The sequence below is a fragment of the Carassius gibelio genome, chromosome B7 (genome assembly GCF_023724105.1).
Source record: "Carassius gibelio isolate Cgi1373 ecotype wild population from Czech Republic chromosome B7, carGib1.2-hapl.c, whole genome shotgun sequence".
Classification (NCBI taxonomy): Eukaryota; Metazoa; Chordata; class Actinopteri; order Cypriniformes; family Cyprinidae; genus Carassius; species Carassius gibelio.
The window spans coordinates 30578387-30602770 of NC_068402.1; the positions used below are offsets into that span (position 1 = coordinate 30578387).

Genomic DNA, 24384 nt, shown 5'->3' on the forward strand with positions numbered 1-24384 from the left:
TTTACTTGAGTAAATATTTCTAGAATTACTTTTACTTTTACTTGAGTAAAGTTTTTGGGTACTCTACCCACCTCTGCGCATGACAAATGTATCGGGCAGGACATCCAAAGACTCACCTATCATTCATCGACCTCAAATATGGCTTATCGTCTGAAATATGGAAGTAGCAGCAACTTTACATGGCCGCTCAATCTAATGTTAACCTAGAAAAATGTGTGCTGTTCAAGTGTTTGTGCAAAGTGTGAAAGCTGAATAGTAGCACGCTCACTGCACGACAGATGGAAGTGCTAGTGTGGTTACTTGCTCTTAAAATACTCTTAAAAATAGTAATTTTTGGTCATACAGATAAGAGTTATACATCTTTTGAATCTATAAAAACTCATATAATGAAAGCAAACAGTTATATATATATATATATATATATATATATATATATATATATATATATATATATATATATATATATATATATATATATATCCAAAACTCTGTGTATACTTGCCTCTTAATGTCTACTTTCAAATACACTAATAAAAATAGAAAACAAATATTCCCAGGTGTCTGAAATGCAAACAGGTGCATCCAGTACTGTGGAGATGTGTTGCCGACTTGATCTCTTAAGCCATAAACAAAGAAAGCTCTAGTTTACCAATAAATTAACATAATAATAATTTGTAATCATTACTTCTGCTGGTGTGCTGTGGCAAGCTTTATGTGTACACTTCAGTGACGTCATTCAGACTTGGGACTTCTTGTCCCCTCAGACTCTTCCAGAGGATGCTTGGCTTCATGAAAGCTACCTCCTCTGTGATTCCATTGGGCCTGCTTCATGTGGCCCTCTCTAATTTTGGCTCAAAGCCTGTGTACTGTCCCATGCTTTGTGCCTGGGATGACTTCTCCTCAAGGTGACCCATCACTGTGTCAGAGCTGTGTCACAGCCCCTTGGAAGGCCCCTCACCTGTTTCAGACAGGCGTCCCATTGGGACTGACCTCCGGAAGGAAGGTGGTCATGACAGATGTCCCTTGGTTTGGGGCAGGCGCGCAGATGGCACTAGGGACGGGGGGGACATGACCCCCCAGATTCATAGCAACTAGATCCGTCCCCCTCAGTGTCTCAATGAAAGGCTCTATAGGCAGAAGATTAATCTGAGTGTCCGCTATGTACATTAGTCTAAGTAGAAGTGACCTGGCCCGCCGCTCCTTAAATGTGTACTAAACAATTTTTGAAACACGCTTTTGACCCCAGTGTTTGACCGAGTCCCAAAACAGGGGGGCATCTCTTGTCCTGATAGCGAGAAGAGAGCGCTCACTTTGAGTGCACAGGACGCATATTACATTACATTTACTTTTAGTCATTTAGCAGACGCTTTTATTCAAAATTAGCATATTAGAAGATCAACTACAGATTGATAAAAAAGAGGGTTTACAATCAGGCAAGAGGTAGGAGCAGCTTTCCATCGGTGGAGAGAAACTCAAGGATTGGAACTTGGTCCCCCCCAGTTTAAAATTCCCATCTGCGCCCCTGGGTTGGGGAGCACTGTGGTCCACTCTGGAGCAATGACCGCACATCAACTGCCTAGAGATTATGGCGTCTTTTTCCAGCCCTAAATCCCTTCCTACCAAATGCCACCATGTCCTGGTCCGTTCAGACAACATGAACGTGGTAACCTTTATAAATCACAAAGGTGGTGTTAGGTCATGCTCCCTTGCTATCCCAGGGCGATGCAACTCCAGGATAATAAAGATAATTTGGTCTGTCTTCGGGAAGGAGGACCTCTTCCCCTCAGAAGACCACTTTCACTGCTCAACATATTTCTCAAAGGAGCGAGATGCTCTAGCCCATGAATGGCTCTGCACTAGCCTGTATGCCTTGCACTGCTCCCTCAGGTTGTCAAACGGGTCAGGGCACTTGAGTGTTCGGTCCTCCTGGTGGCCACCACTCTGAAGGAATCAGACGTGGTTCCCAGAGCTGCTATTGACAGCTCCTTGAGCAATTCCACTGAGAAAGCAAGAGGAATAATCTGGAATCGCTGGCCTGAGCTGTGGAGGCTGGCGTTATCAGTCTGCCGCAACAGTTTGAAAGTAGCCCCATTTTGTGAAAAAAAAAACAACAACAGATAACTAGCACAGTATAGATACTATAAAAGTATATATATATATATATATATATATATATATATAATGTGATTTATTTAAGCATATTGCATGTTTTTGATTTTGATGTTTGGGTCAAATATAAACCTGACATGTTTCACCTGAATCCAGCATGAGTCGTCCTTCACAAAAATAGCACAGCAGACTTTATACCACCCTTTTGCCTGAAAATGAATTTTTAATGAATATAAAACACTTTGAATCCTGCCCTCTTAGTTTCCAGAAAAAGGAATCTGACTCAAGAAGTTTATTTTTGCACCCCTGAAAAAAATCGTCTCAACCAAAAAGTGTATGTGTGTGAGTGGGTGACTTTAACCCCACAAACAATGACATTACATTTATGAAATTACCACTGTGACTAAAAATAGAAGAAAAAAAATCCAAGGCCAAAAGTAGTTTTTACATAATTATTTTGACATAATATATCTCCATGTAATCTAGGCCAAAAAAGGTAAAGCAAGGGGGAAAACGCTCTATTTTTAAAGCTCTTCTGGCTGCATCTCACACTGTCCTTCGCCGTCTCCTTGCCAACAGCAGTCTTTCCAATGAACTGATTTACATATTTGTAGTTGGGAGGGTGTAAACACACATAAGAGCCTAAATCATGTTCCTGCCAGCTTTACAGAACTTCAGGGCCACCATGTGACCTTAGTGACAAACAGCCAGAATGTCAGCTATTAAATGACACTCACTCTCTCTCTCTCTCTCTCTCTCTCTCTCTCTCTCTATATATATATATATATATATATATATATATATATATAAATGATTTTTAAGAAGAAAATATCCTTCCCTGTGTGAAATAACACACCACTATTGCCATACAAGGATGTTTGAGATATTTTGGGTAATTAGACTGCTCTAAAACCCTATTCCTAACCTTACAGCAAGTACAAGTTGTTAATTACTCAGTACTTAAATGTACCATATTTAATTACATAATTAAATTATAACCAGTTCTTCTTCTGTCATATACATTTCAGAATCCAACTTTACTGTAGACCCATAACAGTGGTGTAAAATCATCCAACATCTGAATGATTGGTGAAACATTCTATGACAAGGAATTGGATCATATCTGCAGATCAGAAAGTCATATAGACTTTAAAGAAAATATGTAGCCACCCCATGGCAGTGAGATCAAAGCACGTCCCAACTCTTTCTGGCGAAAACATAATGCCTAGCACTGAGTTTTGAATTAGGACATGAATCATGCCAGATGAAGTTTGCGAAATATATGGTTTACATTTGCACGTTCATGACAAAAATATAAAATGGCTCCAGAAGACACGAAATGTAGAGCACAAGTCATATGGATAATTGTTGTGGTCCTATGTTTTATCTTCTGTGTTACTCTTCCATGTGAGATCATGTGTATGCCAGAGGGAAATGGGAATTGTGACAGTTGTTAAATTCATGACTGTCATGCCCTAAAGGTTGTACCTCTTCAGGATCAACAAATGCCATCTGAGGCAGAAACTGTGCTCTGTATCCCCATAAAAGTTGCTGGCTCTCATTGTGACACTTATGCAAATATTCCTTTAAAAAATGCAATAAAAGATTACCTGTATGTAAATTCTTTAATATGGAATTTTCCTATTCTTAAAAAAGAAAAAAAGTGATATGGAGCAGAAACAATGTAGAATGCATAAAAATGAAGTCTTTATTGTAAAATAGTGATAAATAGTATCTAGACAGTACATCTAGAATGCATCCCTGTGTTTCAGTTCATGCATCTAGCTTTACAGAAAGAATGGAGTTGACACGGACTTTGTTTTTAAAGCCTTAATAAATCATATAATGGGGAGTTGTTTGAAACCTCAGGCTTCCATCTTTCCTTTGACCCCCTCAGACCTGTTTGTGGACTCTGTGCTTTGTGTCATATAGTCTAGCAGGTCCAGGTCCATGTGCATCACACATTTCACCCATGAGAGAGCAGGCCAACGCAGTGCCTCCGGCAAAGTACAGGCCCAATGAATAACTCAGACCTAGGTAACATGTCCGGTCACTCTCTTATTTCTCTGAAGTTTAGTTGCACTTATCAAAGAACCTGACAGCAGAGGCCATGGAAGAATGATGTCGTCATGAGTTATCTATTTTGTCATGGTGGATCTATAAATACAAATGTTAACAAATGTCTAAAAACATGAGTAATTTCCAGTTAAGTGCCTTCCAGCTTTAAGCCACTTTATTTGAGAAAGTGAATTGAGCCTCTAATGTGAAATAACACCTCATATTAGCAAAATTTTGAACCACTTTGTTAATTTAGAAAGGTATCTGAATATACCCCCTCAATATACTATACAGTGAAAAAAAGGTACAAAAGTTAGTATGTCTAAATTCATAGAATTGATTCAAAACGGTCTGTGATAAGAACACAAATGGCCTACTATCTCCTGACGAAATGTAAATGCAATGGAAACTTGGCTATCCCATGAAGCTTTGAGAGAAGAGTTGAGAATGGCAGTAAAGCAATGCAACTGATGTCACAGGTCATGTGACAAAGCCATCATGGCACATTTAGTACATCATACTAATCTTCCTAAATGTTTAGAAGTAACCTCAGATTATTTTTCTTTTCTAAATCCAGCTACAAAATGCACCTTTTCCTGAAAATACCCCTAATGCACCTGCTGAACTTTGAGATATCAGAAATGTTGTGTAATATTTATGCTCACCAATCTGAGCATAAATATTACATTTATTCTTAAAAAAAAAAAAAAAAGTCTGACACATAAAATCACTTAATCAAATCACACATAATGTGGTGCTGATACAGCTTACTAAAGAGGTAACAATAATCAGTGAATAAAATAATTGAAAATAACTTTTTTAAATATATTAAATCATTTTCACACTTATTTTACTAGTAGTGGCTAAGACGTTTTGTATACAAGCTTTGCATATTTATTTGTGTATGAGAGTGAGAAAAAGTAAGCAACATAAGGTTGAGTAAATTTGGACAAAACTGCACATTTTGGTAGAGCCATTTCTTTAAATATTTAATATAAATATAATTTGTGGAACCCACCAAATGCCTTCAGATATCACACACACGTCTGGTTAATGTTGAGAAGGGGTAACAAACCGCATACAACTCGTATAGCAACAGGACAGTATTTGGAGTCATTTTGAGGAGTTTCAAGTTCAATTTTCTTTACTTGACTCACTAATTTGTGAGAGGTGTTCACAACTAACAGAAAGAAGATAATCAAGTCAGAAATAGGCTGGTTACAGTCTGAACACTTGACATGGATTTAGTGTTTCTGAAGATGAGTTATGGGCATTTCTAGATTGTTGTCAAATATTGTTACAAACAGTGATTGGCCAGGTTGATTTGGAAATGTTAACACAACAGAGGGAACACACCTATCCAAACAAGGATAAAAAAAAATGGATTTGGTTGTTTCCATGAGGTAAAGGTAATAGTGATTTGTTTAGCTGCACATGCACTGTAGTAGCAGTGTGTATTTGCAAGGTGTAACATTTAAGCACTGCCAATTTTATGGCCTTGTTTCCATACAGCTTTGGCTCCAGCTTCTTAAGATTTAGTATTTTACAATTTAAAGTACTAAAAACATGTATCATATAGTTTTATTTCATGGGACTGAGAGAGATATTTGAATTGTTCTTTGATCTATGTGAAAAAAATGATTGCCCCCTCAATAAAGCCAAAAACTGGTTACATCATAGCTGCATCCAATTGCCAACACACAATGGTTTCCAAAATATTTTGTTCCACTCCTGTCCCCACTCCATTCCTGAACTGCTTCAGCTCAATGGTTAGTAAGCTTTCGAATGTGAACTGCTAATTTCAGGCCCTGCCACAGCATTTAAATCTGGATTTCAACTTGGCCATTCCAAGCTTACATCTGTGGTATCCTAGCTAGTCTTGCATAACCCAACTGTGCTTCAGTACATGGACAGATGTCATGAGTTCTGATACAGCTCCCTCTGTGCATTTCAAGGCCTTCAGGTCATGCTGCAGCAAAATGTTCTTCATATAGTCCTGATGTCTTTTACAGGACACACTGATTTTTCATGTACACTGCTTTAAAAACTTAAGATTTACTATATTATATACAGACTGAATCTAAGGAGATGTCAAGAATATCAGCTGCCAGGACATACAGAAACTGTATGTAATAACATGAAAGTTGTTGACATTTATATTATGAAGCACATTCAGACAAATGCTTGTAGTCATCCTGTTAATGAATGCAAACAGAAAATTTTTCATGTGTACTACTATACTACATTATATAAACATTAAGAGTAGTGTGCCATTTTTATTGCATTGTCATTTGGTCAAAGTCACTTGCCCTCCAAGGGTGTACTGCTATCACTTTGCTTAAAGCAAATTGTAATGCCCTTTCCAATGGGCTACGACAGAGTATAGGATTTATCTTGGTCTGCCTGACAGGTGTAGCACATACAACATTTGCTTTAATTGAAATTATAAGTACACCATAATGCTATGCTTCCAATCGTCTTACTCTGATACCTACCTACTGTAGTTTTATCAATATTTTAAATTTAAAGTCAAAAAGATTGAGAAAAGTTAGTTAAATCTAATGGCACTTCACAGAAACTGAGTGAGGTTGGGAGTTTATGTCATGGATTTAGTCAAGGTTTAGAGATAAAAACAATATAAAACTCATCCTGTGGAAATCATGGTCATCAAAATTTCTGAAATGCAATGAAATCAAATGCATTATATTTTTATATACAAATCTTAAGCAGTGCACAACATTTATTCAAATTCATATAGTTCTTGAACTTCTTGAATAAAATATCAGATATGTTGTACCACTCATGTTTACATTATACCAAGAATTCATTTACAACACCAGGAAGGCATGAGTCATGTCACCATAGCATAAATGACTCCAAAACTGTGCTTAAAAGAAAAAGTGGAATGAGACCAATGTGGAACAGTAAATGCAGAATGTTAAGCATTATGAGCAGCCAAAGTCTCTGACAACATTACATCCAGTGTGTGAGCCTGGCTTTTAGGTCTGTGGTTTTGTGGCAGCTTTCTTTGTCTTTGTCGCTCTATGATCAGCACCTACTGCCTCTGCTACACATGTAAACCCTTGTGCTCTAAAAAAAGGAAACAAAACAGGAACAAATGTGTTTAATACTTTTAAATGTGTTTCCAAAAACAAAACACTGGTATACTCACTTTAGTAGATCATCCAGTTCTCTTTTGATCTTTTTGACTACAGGCGGACCCTGGTATATTAGAGCCGTGTAGAGCTGGACCAGAGAAGCTCCTGCACGAATCTTATCTAGGGCATCCTGTCCGCTGGCCACGCCACCAACTCCAACAATGGGTAACTTCCCTACAAACTCACACAAAAGCTTATTTCTTTATTAACCAAATCCACTTTGTACATTTCAATCTATCAGTCCAAATTTCAACTACAAACTAAAATAAAGACAAAAAACATTTAAGGGTACCTTGTGTCAATGTGTACATCTCTCGCACTGTTTGAGTGGACAGCTCTTTCAGAGGTTGACCACTGAGGCCCCCTATTTCATGTTTATTTGGGTCTTTTAGAGAGTCTGGCCTGGAAACAGTGGTGTTGGAAACCATTAAACCATCAACACCAACCTGAAAAACATACAAAGACGTTCCCATCTTCTAAATGAATTGGGCACAAAATTTCATCCTGTGAAGAGCAAGACTGACCTCCATGATGACCTCAGCAATGTCTTTCTTGTCCTGTGTAGAAAGATCTGGAGCAATCTTCACCAGCACAGGCAGTCGGTTCTCACTCCGCAAGGAATCCCTCTCTTTAAGCACCTAAATAACCACCAACACCAAATGATAGAGTGGGGGAAATTAACATATATAAAGCTGACTAACACGCAGGACAAAGCAACAACTCATTTTGGTGATTCATTTGTTTTAAATGCAAGATGCAACCTGTATCTGACAAAACAGCAAAAAAATTTCACTTTTATACAAAATCTAGATTTACCGTAGTGCAGTGATATCATGGAAACAATATAGGACTAATTGAACAGCAGTATATAAATTTACTTAACACTTAAATCAGCAATTAAAGAATTCGGATGCAAAAGAATCTAAATGCCATCTGAAATTTTCTTTTATAATGAACATTGTTATTTATATATATATATATATATATATATATATATATATATATATATATATATATAACATTATTTAAAAAAACAAAAACACATACCTATTTAAGAAATAATCACTATTGAAAACCTATCAGCGCTGTATCTGTATTGAATTAACAGATATAATATTGAATAATTGATTGAAAAGTGATATACTTTATAAATGCCTTCATCACTGAAATGATGAATTACCTTGTCCAGAAGGTGGCGCAGTTCTTCCTTGCCCTGTAGGTCTCTAAGGCCAGGAGTGTTGGGGCTGCTAACATTGACTACTAGGTAGTCAGCGAGAGGGCCCAGTGTCCGCACTCCCTCCACATAATCTGACACCGCATCTGTAGAAAGCTTGTTCTTCCCCAGATTGATGCCAAGAGGTTTACCTGCTGATATTCGAAATTTATGCTGTTACAGGGCAGTAGGACTTTTGCTGGCACGACTTAACAGATGTATTCAAATAAGTAGGAAAAAGTACAGAATGCATTTGTTATTTCCAAGGCATTAAGGGAAATTATGTTACGTAAAGATATATGTTTAAGGTCTTGTGAAAAAGAAAGTAAAAAATCTAATGGAATCCCTAATACCCCACATAAACCTGCTGCCTTCAAATTAAATGCAACTAAAAGGAAATGGTGATTATTATTTACCTTTTGTAAGTTCTGACTGGATATTCTTTCTGGCTTTCAACCTTTCTTGCACTGCAGAAAGGCCACAACTATTGAACCCATATCTGAAATACACAAACCGCAGGAAAAGTATAATAAATGAAAGATTGGTGAAATATTTGCATTATACAAAACAAAAGTATTTTACATTTACAAAAGTACCATGTTACTGCCATGGTTTGTGGTCACACCAGGATAGCAGTATCATGTATTCAATGCAGTATCATGTAAATTCCATCACAACGGAAATTTGATAATCATGAAAGAAAAAAAGAAAAAATGTAATACTACAGCATTCATGTATCAGGTATAAAGTACCAGGTAAGTGAATAAGATGTAAAAGATAAATATTATATTATTTACATTCTCTGAAGAGTCATTAAGGTTTTCTGGATAGTTGCTTTTTGAATAAAGTCAAAAGACCCCTCCATCATTTTAGGTTTATGTGTCATTTTACAATAGCTTTTTAAAATATCACAACTGAAGCTATTGCTCACATCTGTGGCATTAAAAGTAATGATGCTACAGGTTAATATGTACATTAGGGTTTGTTCAAATCACAAGCCTGAAAAAGCTTGAATCCAAACTTCAACTTTCAAATGGCAAGGCAGCATTTGGCATTCAAAACCTGCAACATGGATAAACGCCACTCATTTCCTCCATCCGGAGGGACTCCACCCTTGTTTGAATGTCTGTGAAGAATCTGTACACAATACTGGCTGACGGTATTGGTGTGCGACTGATATCAATTATATTTTTTATTGTTTAATGTTAACAGTTTAACACACCAAAGACATTCTTTTCATTATTCACTTGAAAAACTTGTCCAGCCAGAAATTCAGATCAAGTTCAAGAATATTCAATTTACTTTTTCAAATATTTTCCATTTGGAAAAAAAAAATTAACTTTCACTGAATATTAATGAAAAAGCACATGTTATCAGTGTGTAGTGAAGTTTCAGAAATATTCAAAAACATATAGCAAGTTTAAAAACATAAATCTGCCTTTGCAAAATGCCTCTGCAAAATCCCCTACATTTGCTTAAGACTAGAGTGTTCGAGTTGGGTGACATACTCCACAGAAGGGTTTTCACCTTGGGAGAATGTGTTTAGTCATTATTATGCTGAACAAAAAAAGGGATCTTCTGTTTCCAGTCTTTTAATTACATCGCACAGTGTGTGAATTCATGACAGCATTGATAAAGAACTATAACAGTAGGTTTGTCTTTTTAGCAGAAATGTACCCATACCTGTTAATGACGGCTTGGTCTGACTCCAGTCTAAATACACGTGGCTTTGGGTTGCCATCCTGCGCCTTTGGGGTTACAGTTCCCACCTCCACGAAACCAAAGCCCAGTTTATAGAGGCCATCCACCGCCTCACCATGCTTGTCAAAGCCTGCTGCTAACCCAACTGGGTTCTGGAACTTTTGACCCATCACATGCACTTCCTGAAGGAAATAAATGTGAAAAACTTTTCCCTTGAAATATATATAAAAAATTACAAAATTCAATTACATATACAATTATCTAGAGTGGCCAATTTAATGTTCATACACTACACGGCCAAGTACATGGACAACCAAGCCATAATTACAGCAAAAATATATCTTAATGCTTACTCGCAAATTTTACAGCACACAGTGACATTTTAAAGAACATGACTAGCCAGGACAAAGCCTAATGACTTGGAGGAGAATTTAAGAATGAAAAAATGTATGACTGTACAAAAGACATTGGTAAAAAGAAAGAAAATTGTCAAATTTGCCGTCACGACTTAGAAAAACTCATGTGAAGCTGCAAAAAGACTTTTTGTGCGAGAAAAACAAAACTAAAACGTTATTCAACAATTCTTCTCCTTCACGTCACCCTAGGGTACCATAATAGAGAGTATCACGATGCTTGCGTGTGCATTCCTCTGCACGTAAACAAGGCTTAGCGCATACAGTTTCTACACCAGCAGCATCAAGTGCAAATCTTAATCTGTGTTCTGAAGATGAGTGAATGTCTTACAGGTTTGGAACAACATGAGGGTGACTAATTAATAAGAGCAATTTAATTTTTGGGTGAACTATCCCTTTAAAATATGAAAAAATGCAACTCTAAAAAAACTCTGCTAGATTTATGATGTTAATAATTAGGAAAATGCATCATCAATCTGTGAAAAGGATACATTTAGCAATATTTAACACACTGACCAGCGAGGCTGGGTCCTTGTAGTTGTTGTAAGGCACAAGTCCAAGACCAATCACCCGAACAGCCATGACATGAGCCGTCTCTGCTCCCACAATCCTCTGCAGCACAGGCATGAGAGCACTGGCATAGAAACGCTCGTCCCCGGAGGCTGTGAGGTATCCCAGGAACAGGGCACTGCCACATCCTATGATCTTTAAGGCATCTTTCGCTTGTTTCTGCAAAGATCAAGAGAGGATATTTTAGCAACAAGAGACCACACTTTTGTTCTACAGTGTCATCAAAAAGATAGTGCCCCGTTTTAAAATAAACAAACCCAAGCACACACTCTAAACATGCACTCAATCTCAAAACGGAATATGTAGTCTCATCAAAGAAATGTGCATATATTACAGGCTATGTAAATATCCACTAACACGAGATTTGAAAACGGTCTTGCCACCATAAAACCTTTAAAAAGAAAATCTTAGGTCCGCTCTATGGATGATAGATGGTGATATAATCCCATGAAATACCATAGTACTGAATGTCACCATTTGCATATATTTTGTGATATTTTAATTTCAAAAAATATATTATCTTTTCTTTCTTCTAATGCATTTAAGTTAACATAGCAGTCAAATAAACCTGAGGCTTTTCTCCTGATTTCAGGGATTGCAGAGGTCTTACTGTGATTTTATATAACTTTACACACAAACTTGGAAAATCGAGGGCTGATTCAAAAACAACAAAAACTGCCACTTGTGTATCTGTAAAAGCGTGCACTGCTTGATCCGGCGACACTTTAAAATACAGAAAACTTTATCAAAGAACAGCGATGCATTGCTTTATTCACCTTCAGTCGTCCCGCCATGAGTGTTGTTTAACATCCAAACCTCGTGTTCGCAGCGCCTCGCTGTTCACTTCCTGAACGAAAACTCGCGAGAATAAAGAAGAGGCGAGCCCCTGAGAGCGAAACGTGTTATATAACATAGCTAAAAGTGTGATATAAACAGTTCATTTATGTGGAATTACTGGAATAACATTTAACAATGTTAATTTTGACAATTTTAAGCACAGTGTGTGTTCCACTCTGGGGGAAAAGGAGACATATAGGCTACAATTCTAATATTTTTAACAAATAATTGTATTACTTACATTTAGTACTAAAATTATATATTATTAGAACTTCCATAACTTTTTATTTTGTTCTACAGAAATTCCATGGAATAACCATCATTATTGCCAAAGTAGGCCTAGGCCTATACTTTTACAGTGTGCTTTTCCTTATTTTTCTGTTATACAGTGTTAGACAATTAGTGATACAGACAATGACAAAAAAACTATTTTCCATAATCACTGCACATTATAATGTGACTTAAAATCAAAATGTCTTTATTTCTCAAATCTGTGATCATGGACAACACTGTATTGGACGCTTTTGGAATGGAGAGTCTTGGTTTAAAGTCAGATTTTGCATGTATTTGAGTGCCTGCCCCCATTTCCCTAATCAAGTTAGTTCACATTCATTGTTTTCACAAAGTGAGATTTCAGATTTGCCTAAGATGTACGTAGGCTCCCTGTTTTTTAGTCCACACAAACTTTCCTAGACTGAAGGTTGCATTATCAGTCATGGCTTTCTCAAAGCAAGTGCTTGTTTATTGTTGGATATCAATTTTTTTGATGCCGCTCACAACTTGTAATGATGAATCAGAAGAAAGTGGATATGAGAAAGATTATGGCAGGAGAATTCTGAAAATTCATGGGGGAATAGCGTATGAGTTTGTTCAGGAACCCATGCCGTGGGCTGAAGCCCATGAGAGCTGTGAAAAACAAGGGGGACATCTTCTGAGTGACTTGAATGCTGAGATTAAGGAACTCATACAAACCGAGTCCACAGAAACAGGACCGTGGTGGGTCAGTCAGAAGATGATCCATAAAAATTCCATCAGTCGTGAGTAAACTTCACAGTTGTCTATCTGTAGGTTGTCTATACTTCTTTGCCCTTGTATATAACAAGGAATTTCAAACCTGTGCCTATAATAGAAAGTGCTGATAGATGGTTTTAAATGTAAAAAGCATCTTGTCTCATGAGAACTTTTGATTTAAGTTTTGGCATACGCTTTAGTTTAGGGACCAATTCTCACTAGTTATTATTAGCATTTATATTTATTACTTAAAAAACACTTATTCTGCATGGCCATGTTTTTTACATATCTGTCCCATATCTAAACTGAACAGCTAATTCTGAGTTTATTGAAAAGTTAATAGTTAATTAATAGTGAGAACCAAACTAAAGTGTGACAAGTTTGGTATTCCAATCACTTCCTGGAGTTTGTACGAAGAAATTTGATTAGGCAGATGTTAGTGGCGTATTTTAGCAGGTATCATTCTGTTCATAACATACTGCTTTGCCTAAAAAATAAAGGTTCAATTAGTGCCAATAAGGCCTGATGCTATATGAAAACAGAAGTCAATGTTATTATTTGAAGAACATATTATGTAATCTCAAAAATAGCTTTAATCTCCAAAGAACCATGTAGTCATACAACTCAAGATTTCTATACAAATATACTTTGCTGATCCTAAGGAGGTGTAAAGAGCGACTAAAGAACTTAAGAGTTCATGGCAATGAAATAACTGACACTATATCTTTCATGGAGATTTTTTTATATAAGTTTGTGTGTGTTTACAGGATTGGAACCTGTCTCATATTCCCCTGTTAAACATGATGACAATGTCAGTAAAGATCACTTAGATTGCACCTATATGGTCAAAGATTCATTTCAGCTGGTGACCACACCCGACTGCAGCATGAGCTTTAGCTCCCTCTGCACGCGAGGTACAGAAACAAATCACCTCTCCTCAACAACACAAACATTACATAAAACAACATTGTTTGATGATGTGAATCAGAATAACTGAACTTGAACACAGAAATGAGATCGCTTACTACATGATTTCTTTTAAATATGGAACAGAATGTAATGTAGTTATGCCATTACAGTTTTAAACACACATCTGACATCAAGTAAAGCAAACAAAAGGAGCCGCAGAGGTCTTACTGACGTATTGATGGCACTGGGAAACACTGTAGGAAACACTGCGCAGCTTATACAGGTTGGTGAGCTTTTACAGTAAAAGAATTTAGTCCTATGATTTATTTCTGTAAAGTGGCCTCATCAGAACAGCAGGCCTTGGAAAATGGGGAAAAGGAAAGGTAGAGTTTGGGATAAGGGTATGAAAAAGCTAAAACAACAAAGATCGATTTTGTTGTAGAAATTAGTGATATACAAGACCATGTTATGTACCATAATGAATGTCTTTCATTTGAACTGGTTTACTGTAAAGAAGTTAACTACTTCTAATCAAAAGCTCTGTGAATAAATTAAATTAAAATTAAATGTATGCATTTAGCAGACGCTTTTATCCAAAGCAACTTACAGTGCATTCAGGCTATCAATTTTTACCTATCATGTGTTGCCGGGCAATCGAACCTCCAACGTTTTACTTGATAGCGCAATGCGCAATGCAATCATTGAATATCATGAATATCATTGAATAATATCATTGAATAAAAAAATGGAGGTAAGAAGAGTTTAAAAGAGTTGGCATACAGAGTAAATTAAAATCTCTACAACAATTCATGAACTCGTGATCCTTTTAACCCTTCTTGTCAATCTTGCAGAATGCCAAAACAATGTTGACTAATTTGGAGACTACAACAGAAGTACTGTCAAAAGAAGATAAGGTGATTCATGCATTATATTATACAGAATTAATTAGTAATACATTACATAATTGCATATAGTAATTAATAATCAGGCTGAAGTATTTATACATTTTTTTCTGTTGGTCTAGCTTAGCAGATTTGTAATGGGCCTTTCAAATATTCAATAATAGTATAGAAATCATTTTCATTGATGTATCGATGTAGCTTGTTTTGTTGCAGAATCTGGTTTTACTACAAAATATGTTGACCTAGGAACACATAAAATCAGAATATGAGTAAATTTTTCTCTATTACTTCTTTATCGAATAGATCACATACCTGCAAAACATATACGATCACCTCCAAACGAGTGCTACAGTGAGTCCAGACCAGCTTGCAGAAATTATGAACAGCACTGCGGCCATTCTTTTGTACACACAAGAGTGTGAACCTGACAACATGGATGATGTAAGTCAAGTCATCAATGGATAAATGATTTTGGGACTGATTATGTCTAGACAAATGCTTTACACTGTTATAGCTTTTCAACTCTGAAAATGTATTTATTTTTTTGAACAGCTTGAGGAACTCATCACTCTTGCCAGCCACATTTACACCTATGCTCTCCCTGTTAACGGTAACCTTGTCAGGGAACTTCCAACAGGCACTCTTTATGTCACAAGGTCATTATTATTTGAATGATTACTGGCCGATATTATCATATGCAATGGCTTGTATTTAATGTATAGCTGTGTCTCCAAAGGCAAGATTCAAGCACTCTGGGTGGAAAAGCCATTGGCTCAGCAGATGGAGGATATTGCCAGCTGCCATCCCTTAGTGCAATGACTGGACAGCTGCCATCTGGGAATGTCAATGTGCAGGTTTGCTAACATCAAAGTCCAAAGTCATAAAATCAGCTACATATTTATTTTCAAAATGTAAATATTAATATTTGTTACAGTAGTCAATCTAAAAACTAAATCAATTCCATTTACTTTCTTAATATAGTACATATTCCTGGTCTTATTGTGCTTGATTCATCAGTGCACATTATTCCAAAAGAGACATGCTTTCTGGGAGACATGGTTTCAAGCAGTCTTATTATTTTTAACCCCTCTTCTGTCAAAAACAGACCATTATAGACCAGTCATTTCACAGTCATGATCATGCTTTGAAGCTGATAAAAACTTTATCATTCCAGCTCTTCCAATTTAAAGAGAATCCATTGGAAACCAAGTCCAACGAAAGCATCACTGGAGCAACTTGCAGCTTTTCTTTGCAGAATGGAAGCTCTCCAATCAAATTCTCAGATCTGTCAGAGGACATTGAGGTGAAAACAAATTAGTTAGAGAACCATATTGAGCTCACTTCATCAATTTCAAAGATGTGAACATTGAACTCAAAAGCATTTAACTTGCACTATGAGATTTGTATTCTCGGTGAAGCTGCTTTGAAAAAATGAGCAGTGTGATAAGAGCTTTACAATTTTTTATTGAATTAAGTAGCTACTGATGATTCTCTCTGTACAGATATATCTGCCTCGGCCTGAAGCCCCTCAGCCTAAAGTTGTAGATATAACCTGGAAAGCAGGGTTCGCTGTCACCTCGACATTCAACATCTCAGACCCAAATGTGACTGTGGTTGTTACAGCAATGCCAAATCGAAACGTAACCCTCAGTGTTTCCTTGCACCCACCAGAGGAGGCGAACGCCACCTATTTGAATCAAAGCACTAATATAACCTACAAAGGTAAAATAAATGAAGAAAATAAAAAGTTCATATGCATTATTCAAGACTGCTGCTACTGTTAGTGAGAGATAAAGATTATCATCATGAGATTATCCTTCCCCTTGCAATTTTTATTCATTATATATATTTTCTTATTCTTTTTGTGCAACAGACAATTATCGCTGGCTGATCACCCCTGAAATGACAAAGGGAATTGAGGGGGCCTGGAAGGTGGCAGTATTACCAACTTCTTATTCATCACAAAGTGGCATGCTGACCTTTAACGTCTCAGTTTTTGTAACCAAGTGCCTGTTTTGGGATACCAACCTTGGAGCCTGGAGTAGAGAGGGCTGCATGGTAAAACTCTTTAATAGTTGCTCATTTAATATTGTACATTTACTATTCAGTCTTTTTATGTTGTTTGTGATATCATCTCTATCCAAAGGTTGGTCACAAAACAATGCCGAACCTAACTCACTGTTTGTGCAACCACACAACATTCTTTGGGAGCTCCTTCTTCGTGATGCCCAACCAAGTGGATTTGTCTCAGACAGTAGCTTTGTTTTCCACAATAAATGAGAACTATATAGTGGTGGTTTTACTCAGCTGCTTCTTTGCCCTCTTTCTGGTGGTTCTGATGTGGGCCTGGTATGCAGACCGCAAAGCTCTCAGAACGGTACAGTATACTAACATTTACTCCCCTACTTAACACATTCATGTGGCATGTTAAGGAAAGAGGTGCTCTGACCAAACCTAAAGTTTTCACCTAATGGACGATAAAACAGTGGGAAAAGGAATGATGAAGCCATTTTTGGACATAAGAGGCCAGATTCAAAAAATGTAATTGCTTCTTAATTAAATGTTAAAAATGTCCTTAAGATAAAGATGTTCATAACCACAAGAGCAATTATTTATTTATATCTTGTTTCTTAAAAATAATAATAATAATAATAATAATATATTATCTTTGGAAAACGATAAGAACATTAAGAATTTTTGAAAAAAAGAAGAAGAAGAAGAAGAAAATGGTAGTTGTGAATGCTATTCTTAAGAATGTTTTGAATCCGGACCCAGAATGTGAAGATATGTCTTTTTCCTAATTGCGCTAACAAGGAAAATCACATTTCCCTTTTATTTAAAAGTGCATTTCCAAGTAAAATATGATGGTCATTTGATCTTCTGAAGTGAAGTCTGTTCTTCAGTCACCACATCACATAGTCTTTAACTTAAACCAGTATGCTTTACTTATGTCACAAATCATCCTTGAAGACAAACTACAATAAATTAGACTAAATGGTCAAATCATCTACTGATTTCTTAATTTTACCCGGTTTTGATTTTATCTAAATATGTTGATGCATAATATAATTTCAATGGCAAATTGATTCCACTGCATCCATTGCCATTGATACACTAATATCCTTTATAAATATCCTTAAAATACCTGTGTCCACAGCGTAAGATGACTCTGCTGGAGGACAACCATCCATGTGCCATGTACAACTACCTTGTGCATGTGCAAACAGGCCACAGAAGAGGAGCTGGCACCACTGCCAAGGTGAAACACACTGTGTCTAAATGCTTGTTTTCACTTCTCAACTTTGATATGTTTAAAAGGTGCTTAATTCGAGTCTTCGTCAGGTTATGATGACCCTCCAATTCCAAGAAGGGCAAAGTGAACTTTACAATTTGTCCGACCCTGAGAAGCCAGTGTTTGAGAGGGGAGGGGTGGATGTGTTTTTGCTCAGTATGCCCTTCTCTCTTGGAGAACTACAGAGCATTGACATATCACATGACAACTCAGGTGGAAGCCCTGACTGGTGAGTGTCTACTTGTCCCGGCTTTTGCATGCTTTTTCGTATTTTTGCATAGCAAGGCAGAAACAGAGTACACTTTAAAATGGGGCGAGGATTTTGTGTTGTTTATTATTCCTTTTAAATCTTCACAATTAAAGTCACAAACATGTGCATGAATAAAAATGTGTTTTTAAATAAAACTAAATAAGTCCATAATAAATAAACACATTTAAATATAGAAGATTAATGAATCTATAAGGTCACATGATAGTTTGTGACACATGATAGATCTTGAAAACTCTCCTTATTCTTTATCTGATAATGTAAGACTAGCTTTTGATCAAAGAATGATTTCTGATTTCATTAAAGAAGATCCAAATGCTAATTTCACTTTCAAAACTCTTCCTTAAATGTATGGCAGAGGTGTCCAATCCTGTCAGTCTGTAGCGTCAATCCTAATCAAACACAACTGGACCATCTAATCAAAGGCTTTAACATTACTAGAAGCATCTAAGCAAGTGTGTTTGGGAAGGTTGAATATCACTGGCTGGACACCCCTGAACCAAGTGATGGGTGAAGGAAGCATGCATATGAATGAATGAGGTTGCATACGTCTCACATCTCAAAATGTTCCATCAGGTACATGGACAGAATCTTGGTGCAGGATTTACAGACGCAGGAGGTCACACACTTTCTGTGCTCCACCTGGCTGAGAGGTGAAATATGCAAGAGGACCTTCAACTCAGCTAAAATGAATGAAGTTGCAAGCTTTGGGTAAAAACTTTGACTTCTACAATCTAATTATTAAAGCTATACCTGCACTACAGTCAAACATTTGAACACCTGTTTGAATAGTAAGGTCATCAACATGATGAAATAGCATAATTGGCAGAATGGAAATGATGCAGTGACCAAGAAATTACACTCCGGACATTATTGTTTGGCTTCATTTATATTTAGATGATTTAGAACATTTTGATCTGAAATGTAACTTACTTTTCGTTTTATGAAAATAATATCACTATTATATTCAGTTCAACATTTTCTATATGCATTTAAAACAGCAAGTTCTTTTAGATAATAATTTAACCAACCCCCATCCCAGCAATATCTTCCAGACCCGGACATCTTCTGGCTTCCGGGATGAGCACATCTGGGTGTCAGTCGTGGACCCCCCACGGCGCAGTCCTTTCACACGTGTTCAGAGAGTGGCCTGCTGCATGTCTCTGCTGCTCTGCACCATGGCCATTAACATCATGTTCTGGAACCTTCCTGTTGATAAAGAGTCGCCTGTCCTTCTAAAGATAGGTCAGAAAACTTCCCTGTGGCATTTTTCATTTTCTAAAATTATGTAATGCACAAATGCGACGCCACACTCTCAACACCACTCGAGCATTTTAATGCAATGCGTCATGTTTGAGAGAGTCATGCTTTGAGGGAGCATGTTTTGTTCATTTGCTTATTGCATATAAATATTTGTTTTTTTAAAGAATGCAAAAAAATATTAGTTAAAGAGATAGTTGCCTAAACCTGCATGAATTTCCTTTTTCTGTTTTTTGAGTAACTACTAGAGAGCTGCTGTAGCCATTGACTTTCATAGTAATAGAATTTTCATTTTGGGTGAATTAGCCCTAATAATAGTATTTACTTTTATAAATATATTTTATTTTTATAAATGTACACAAAATATTTTTGTTATTACAGGCTCTTTTGCACTGACATGGCAGGAGTTCATGGTGGCAATAGAGAGCGGCCTCTTCATGTTCCCCATCAACATCCTGATCATTACTATCTTCAGACATATCAAGCCACGCATTCTCCTGAACCAAGAGAAGGATGGCACCTCCAAGAAAACAACACCAGCTGATGCTGTTTCTATGAACTCTATCATAAAGGTTCTTGCAGAAGTATTTCCAAAGCATGATAATTGCTTTCTGCAATAATACACACTTATATTTATTGTAAGTGAATGTTCTGTTCTTATACTCTTAGGAAACCATAGGCCTGTTAAATCATCTGAGCAAAAGCCCGAAAAACATGCTGGCTGCCAAAGAGATCCGGCCGGAGACCAGTGGCGATCTTTTCTGGGCCCTGAATAAAGTGAACGATGTCCTTCAGATTATGCAAGGTTGCTTGATCAGTATTTTTTCTTTTCTATGTGTTCTTAATATTTAGCATTATGTCAGTGTCTTTTATTAATGACACATGTACTCAAAACAAATCAGTGTTATTTTAGTATCATTGTGATTCTATAAGAGCTTATATTCACGTTTTGAATTAGTTTTTATTTTATATTCTCCATTTTTATTTACATGTTTTATCAATTTTGTTGTGCTTTTGTTATTATTTTTTTCAAATATGAATGTATATATATATATATATATATATATATATGTGTGTGTGTGTATATATATATATATATATATATATATATATATATATATATATATGTGTGTATATATATATATATATATATATATGTATATATATATATGTGTGTGTATATATATATATATATATATATATATATATATATATATATATATATATATATATATATAATGTATGTGTGTGTGTGTGTGTGTGTGTGTGTGTGTGTGTGTGTGTGTGTGACCCCGGAACTAGTCGTAAGGGTCCATTTTTCAAAATTTTGATTTATACATACCGGTAGTCTGAAAGCTGAATAAATTAGCTTTCCATTGATGTATGGTTTGTTAGGATAGAAAATATTTGGCCGAGATCTGAAAATCTGGAATCTGAGGATGCAAAAAAAATCTAAATAATGAAAGAAACGCCTTTAAATTTGTCCAAATACAGATCTTAGTAATGCATATTACTAATCAAACATTACATTTTAATATATTTACAGTAATAAATAAAATAAAAAAATCTTCTTGGAGCATGATTTACTTAATATCCTAATGATTTTTGGCATAAATGAAAAATCTGTAATTTTGACCCATACAATGTATTTTTGGCTATAATTGCTACAAATATACCCCAGCAACTTAAGAATCCTTCAATCCTTAAGTAATCCTTCATCAGAAATATATATATATTTTTTAATGATTGTACGAAGACTCATCATAGCTCTGTTGTGTGTTCTCTTTCAGTGGAAAATGTTGGTGATCCTCACTGGTCGTACTGTAGTCGCTTTGTCTTCTATTCACTGAGCCACATTTCTAACCTGCTGGAGCATGTGGGAGAAAAAGGCTTCTTCCTAAACGAGGAGCTTCGGCAGGCACGCGGGACAGTCGGTGTCCTGCTGAAGAAGGCTGAAATGGCTACCCTCCAGCACGCTCCTCAAAGGTCAGGACTGTCACCTCTGCACATACTCTCACTGTACATGTATTAAAAACATTATTCATTTTTACAAGAAACCTTTTATGATCTCTTTGTCCTTCCATATTCCTTATAATCTTACATTCTTTTTATTTTCTAGTCTGTAATTCACTATCAGTATCAATTAAACACAACAACTGTTTAGTGGCTAGAGCTGGTTCTTTTAAATATTCAATAAGCAGATGTTCTTGTTGGCAGAAGCACAAGAACCCTGTTTCTTCTGTTAAAACAGATTTTGTTTTTGTCGTTGTTGTTCCAGCCAACCAGTTGTGCAAGTACAGCAGAAGAAGCAGGGTTGGTGGTTGCCTTGGTGGTTTGTCTTTGTTGGTTGGTTCCTGCTTTTTGCCATTAGCGGTTTATCCACCTTCTTTACCCTGTTTTATGGCTTCCAGTATGGAAGGGAGTCTTCCATACAGTGGGTGATCACTCTTACATTATCTCTGGTCCAAAGCATCTTCATCTTGCAGCCCCTTAAGGTAAGAACCAGTGGGGTCTTCTTCTCCAGATAAGTATAGAGACTTTAAGGAATAGCTCACCCAAAAACGACAAATGTCTTTCATTCTCTCCTGAAAAACAAAAGGAACACTAAAGAATGTTCATATACCATACAGTGAGCATACAGTGAGAACAGAAAAATTGTTAAATAGCAACATAAAAGTGCAATCCAAGCCCTCTGAACCCATAAATTAGCTTTGTGTGAAAAAAACTTGTCAAAACGTAATCTCTGTCAGAGTTTCAAAATGTGTTGTGTCGAAGCAAGCATTAATGGCAAACTAAACTTTAATGTAATTTCTGTTGAAAAATATTTACACTTAACAAACTATTTGTGAATGACGAAGCTGGAATTTAATACATTTAAAATATATGAATGAACCTCTAAATGTTGTAACGTTGAATAACATACTACAGTTAAAAATTATAATCAAGTACTTTACATGTCTTTTAGTATGTTAGTGAACGCATTAAAAAGTGTAAATCTTTCAAATGTAGCAGAATATTATTAAAACACAATGCACTTTAAAGAGCACTTTTGAGCAGGGTGTAAAGAAACTGTCATCTTTAAATACACTTAAGTGTAATTTTATAGAAAATAAATGTATTATTTGTCGTGATTTTATTATTCGATGTCATTTTAAGATTTTAAGTACACTACAAGTGAACATTCACAAAATTTCAGTGCATCTCTTTTTAACAGTGGTATGCTATTACTTCTTGAAGAAGAGTAGCTTGAACTATCTTCAAAATGTCTCCTTTTGTTTGTTTTCTGGAAGTCATACAGGTGTAGAGTGACGCGAATGAGTGATGTTGACTATTAAATGAATAATGTGTTCTGTGTTTTTGGGTGAATTTACAGTCTCAGTCTGCTCTCTATTTAATCGCACTGATGTCTAGGAGAAACAACTGAGCTCTCATGTGTGATTTTTCCTCCTAACTGTTATGGGTGACAGGTGATATTTGTGGCGATCTTCTTCGCCATGATCCTGAGGCCAGTAGCTGTGGAGAACAACGAGGAGGTTGAACTGCTCCTGCAGGGTGAGAACACGCACCAAAAAAAAAACCCTAAAGAACTTTGTCTCTGTCAATATCAAACAGTATTCTCATTAATGCTCTATTGCCATTTTACAGAGCAAAAGGAAAAATGTGAGAAATATGCTGGGAGGTCAATATCCTGATTACATCTCACCTTGGACTCAAACTGTAAAGAAGGAGGCTTGATTTGAGACGCCATCAAACTCACACAATTTTATTCTAGTTCTATTTTGGTGTCGGGAACAGATGATATGCCATTTCCATGTCTATGCAAATGACTGGCGTCTCACTGTCTCTTGCAGATTATAATCCATTTGTGTAGGCAGACTTTATATTTCATGTTTATATTTTAGTAATTATTACTGTGTACAGGTCTTTGTCTCAAAATCTAGTTACATATTATTGATTTAGTCTATACTGTTGCAAAAATAATGGTGTATAGTTTAGCACACTTAAGTTTTACATTACTTTTTGTTTTCTGATCAAATCAGAAAAAAGGGTTTTCTAATAGATGGCATTAATGTCATACATGAACATGTCTACATTTTGGTGGGAAGTATCATTCTATACATTGCAATTTTTGGTTAACGTGCTACAATAGCAGATTCTCATTTCACTCTTATTTTGGTAACTGTTGAGTAGATAGTATACTGCAGTCTGTCTGCTGTAATTGTTGAGCTTTGCTTAATGTCATCTCAGTATGAGGGGTAGGTCAGTGTCAATGTTGAAACTATATTACTTTTTTTTTTTTAAAAACACTGAATATTCTCACTATTATGTCTCAGTTTAATTCATGTAATGTATAAATACTCTATAAAATGTATTTTAGTATAACTTCAATAAATAAGTTATTTTCCAATGCATTTCAGTGTATCAATCAAAATATATTTGGCGTTCAGTGCTGTTATGATCAACAATATTCAAATATACACTACTGTTGAAACGTTTTTGCTGCTTAATATTTTTTGTAAAAAGTATTAAGCATTTTTAAGAATTAACAATTTAATCAATGTAAAAATGAATGAATGGATAAATAAAATGTAATAAATACAATTTTAATGAGTCCTCGCTGAATAAAATGACTTATTTCTTCTTCATAAACGAAAGAAAGAAAGAAAGAAAGAAAGAAGGAAA

At 36.0% G+C, this 24384-nt stretch overlaps 2 protein-coding genes across 4 annotated transcripts; one reads left to right on the forward strand and one right to left on the reverse strand.

Moving 5' to 3' along the window:
- Positions 1 to 6859: 6859 nt before the first annotated feature.
- Positions 6860 to 12091, reverse strand: dhodh (dihydroorotate dehydrogenase). 3 transcript variants are annotated; one of them, XM_052560686.1, is made up of 9 exons: positions 11999 to 12091; positions 11169 to 11381; positions 10222 to 10421; positions 8955 to 9037; positions 8506 to 8690; positions 7850 to 7963; positions 7618 to 7771; positions 7340 to 7499; positions 6860 to 7257 (listed from the first exon to the last, which is right to left on the reverse strand). In XM_052560686.1, exons 1-9 carry the CDS (start codon positions 12014 to 12016, stop codon positions 7167 to 7169), a joined length of 1218 nt encoding a protein of 405 aa, XP_052416646.1. In that variant the 5' UTR covers positions 12017 to 12091; the 3' UTR covers positions 6860 to 7166. The 3 variants fall into 3 exon arrangements, with proteins under 3 accessions (XP_052416646.1, XP_052416645.1, XP_052416647.1); XM_052560685.1 differs by having other exon boundaries at positions 8506 to 8693; XM_052560687.1 differs by lacking the exon at positions 6860 to 7257 and having other exon boundaries at positions 7382 to 7518; positions 8506 to 8693.
- A 3171-nt stretch (positions 12092 to 15262) lies between these two features.
- Positions 15263 to 24113, forward strand: pkd1l3 (polycystic kidney disease 1-like 3). Its single transcript, XM_052560683.1, has 17 exons — positions 15263 to 15322; positions 15434 to 15537; positions 15618 to 15735; positions 16056 to 16184; positions 16384 to 16603; positions 16755 to 16939; positions 17028 to 17258; positions 18039 to 18140; positions 18224 to 18402; positions 19018 to 19152; positions 19484 to 19686; positions 20083 to 20273; positions 20371 to 20506; positions 21492 to 21687; positions 21980 to 22196; positions 23169 to 23253; positions 23347 to 24113. Exons 1-17 carry the CDS (start codon positions 15314 to 15316, stop codon positions 23391 to 23393), a joined length of 2487 nt encoding a protein of 828 aa, XP_052416643.1. The 5' UTR covers positions 15263 to 15313; the 3' UTR covers positions 23394 to 24113.
- Positions 24114 to 24384: the final 271 nt, after the last annotated feature.

Coding starts and splice junctions, on each gene's coding strand:
- dhodh (XM_052560685.1), bottom strand. Junction 9,038..10,221: donor GACCAAGCCGTCATTAACAG/GTATGGGTACAT, acceptor TGTGTATTTCAG/ATATGGGTTCAATAGTTGTG. Junction 8,694..8,954: donor CCAGTCAGAACTTACAAAAG/GTAAATAATAAT, acceptor TTCGAATATCAG/CAGGTAAACCTCTTGGCATC.
- pkd1l3 (XM_052560683.1), top strand. Junction 20,274..20,370: donor CTATGAACTCTATCATAAAG/GTTCTTGCAGAA, acceptor TTATACTCTTAG/GAAACCATAGGCCTGTTAAA. Junction 22,197..23,168: donor TCATCTTGCAGCCCCTTAAG/GTAAGAACCAGT, acceptor TATGGGTGACAG/GTGATATTTGTGGCGATCTT.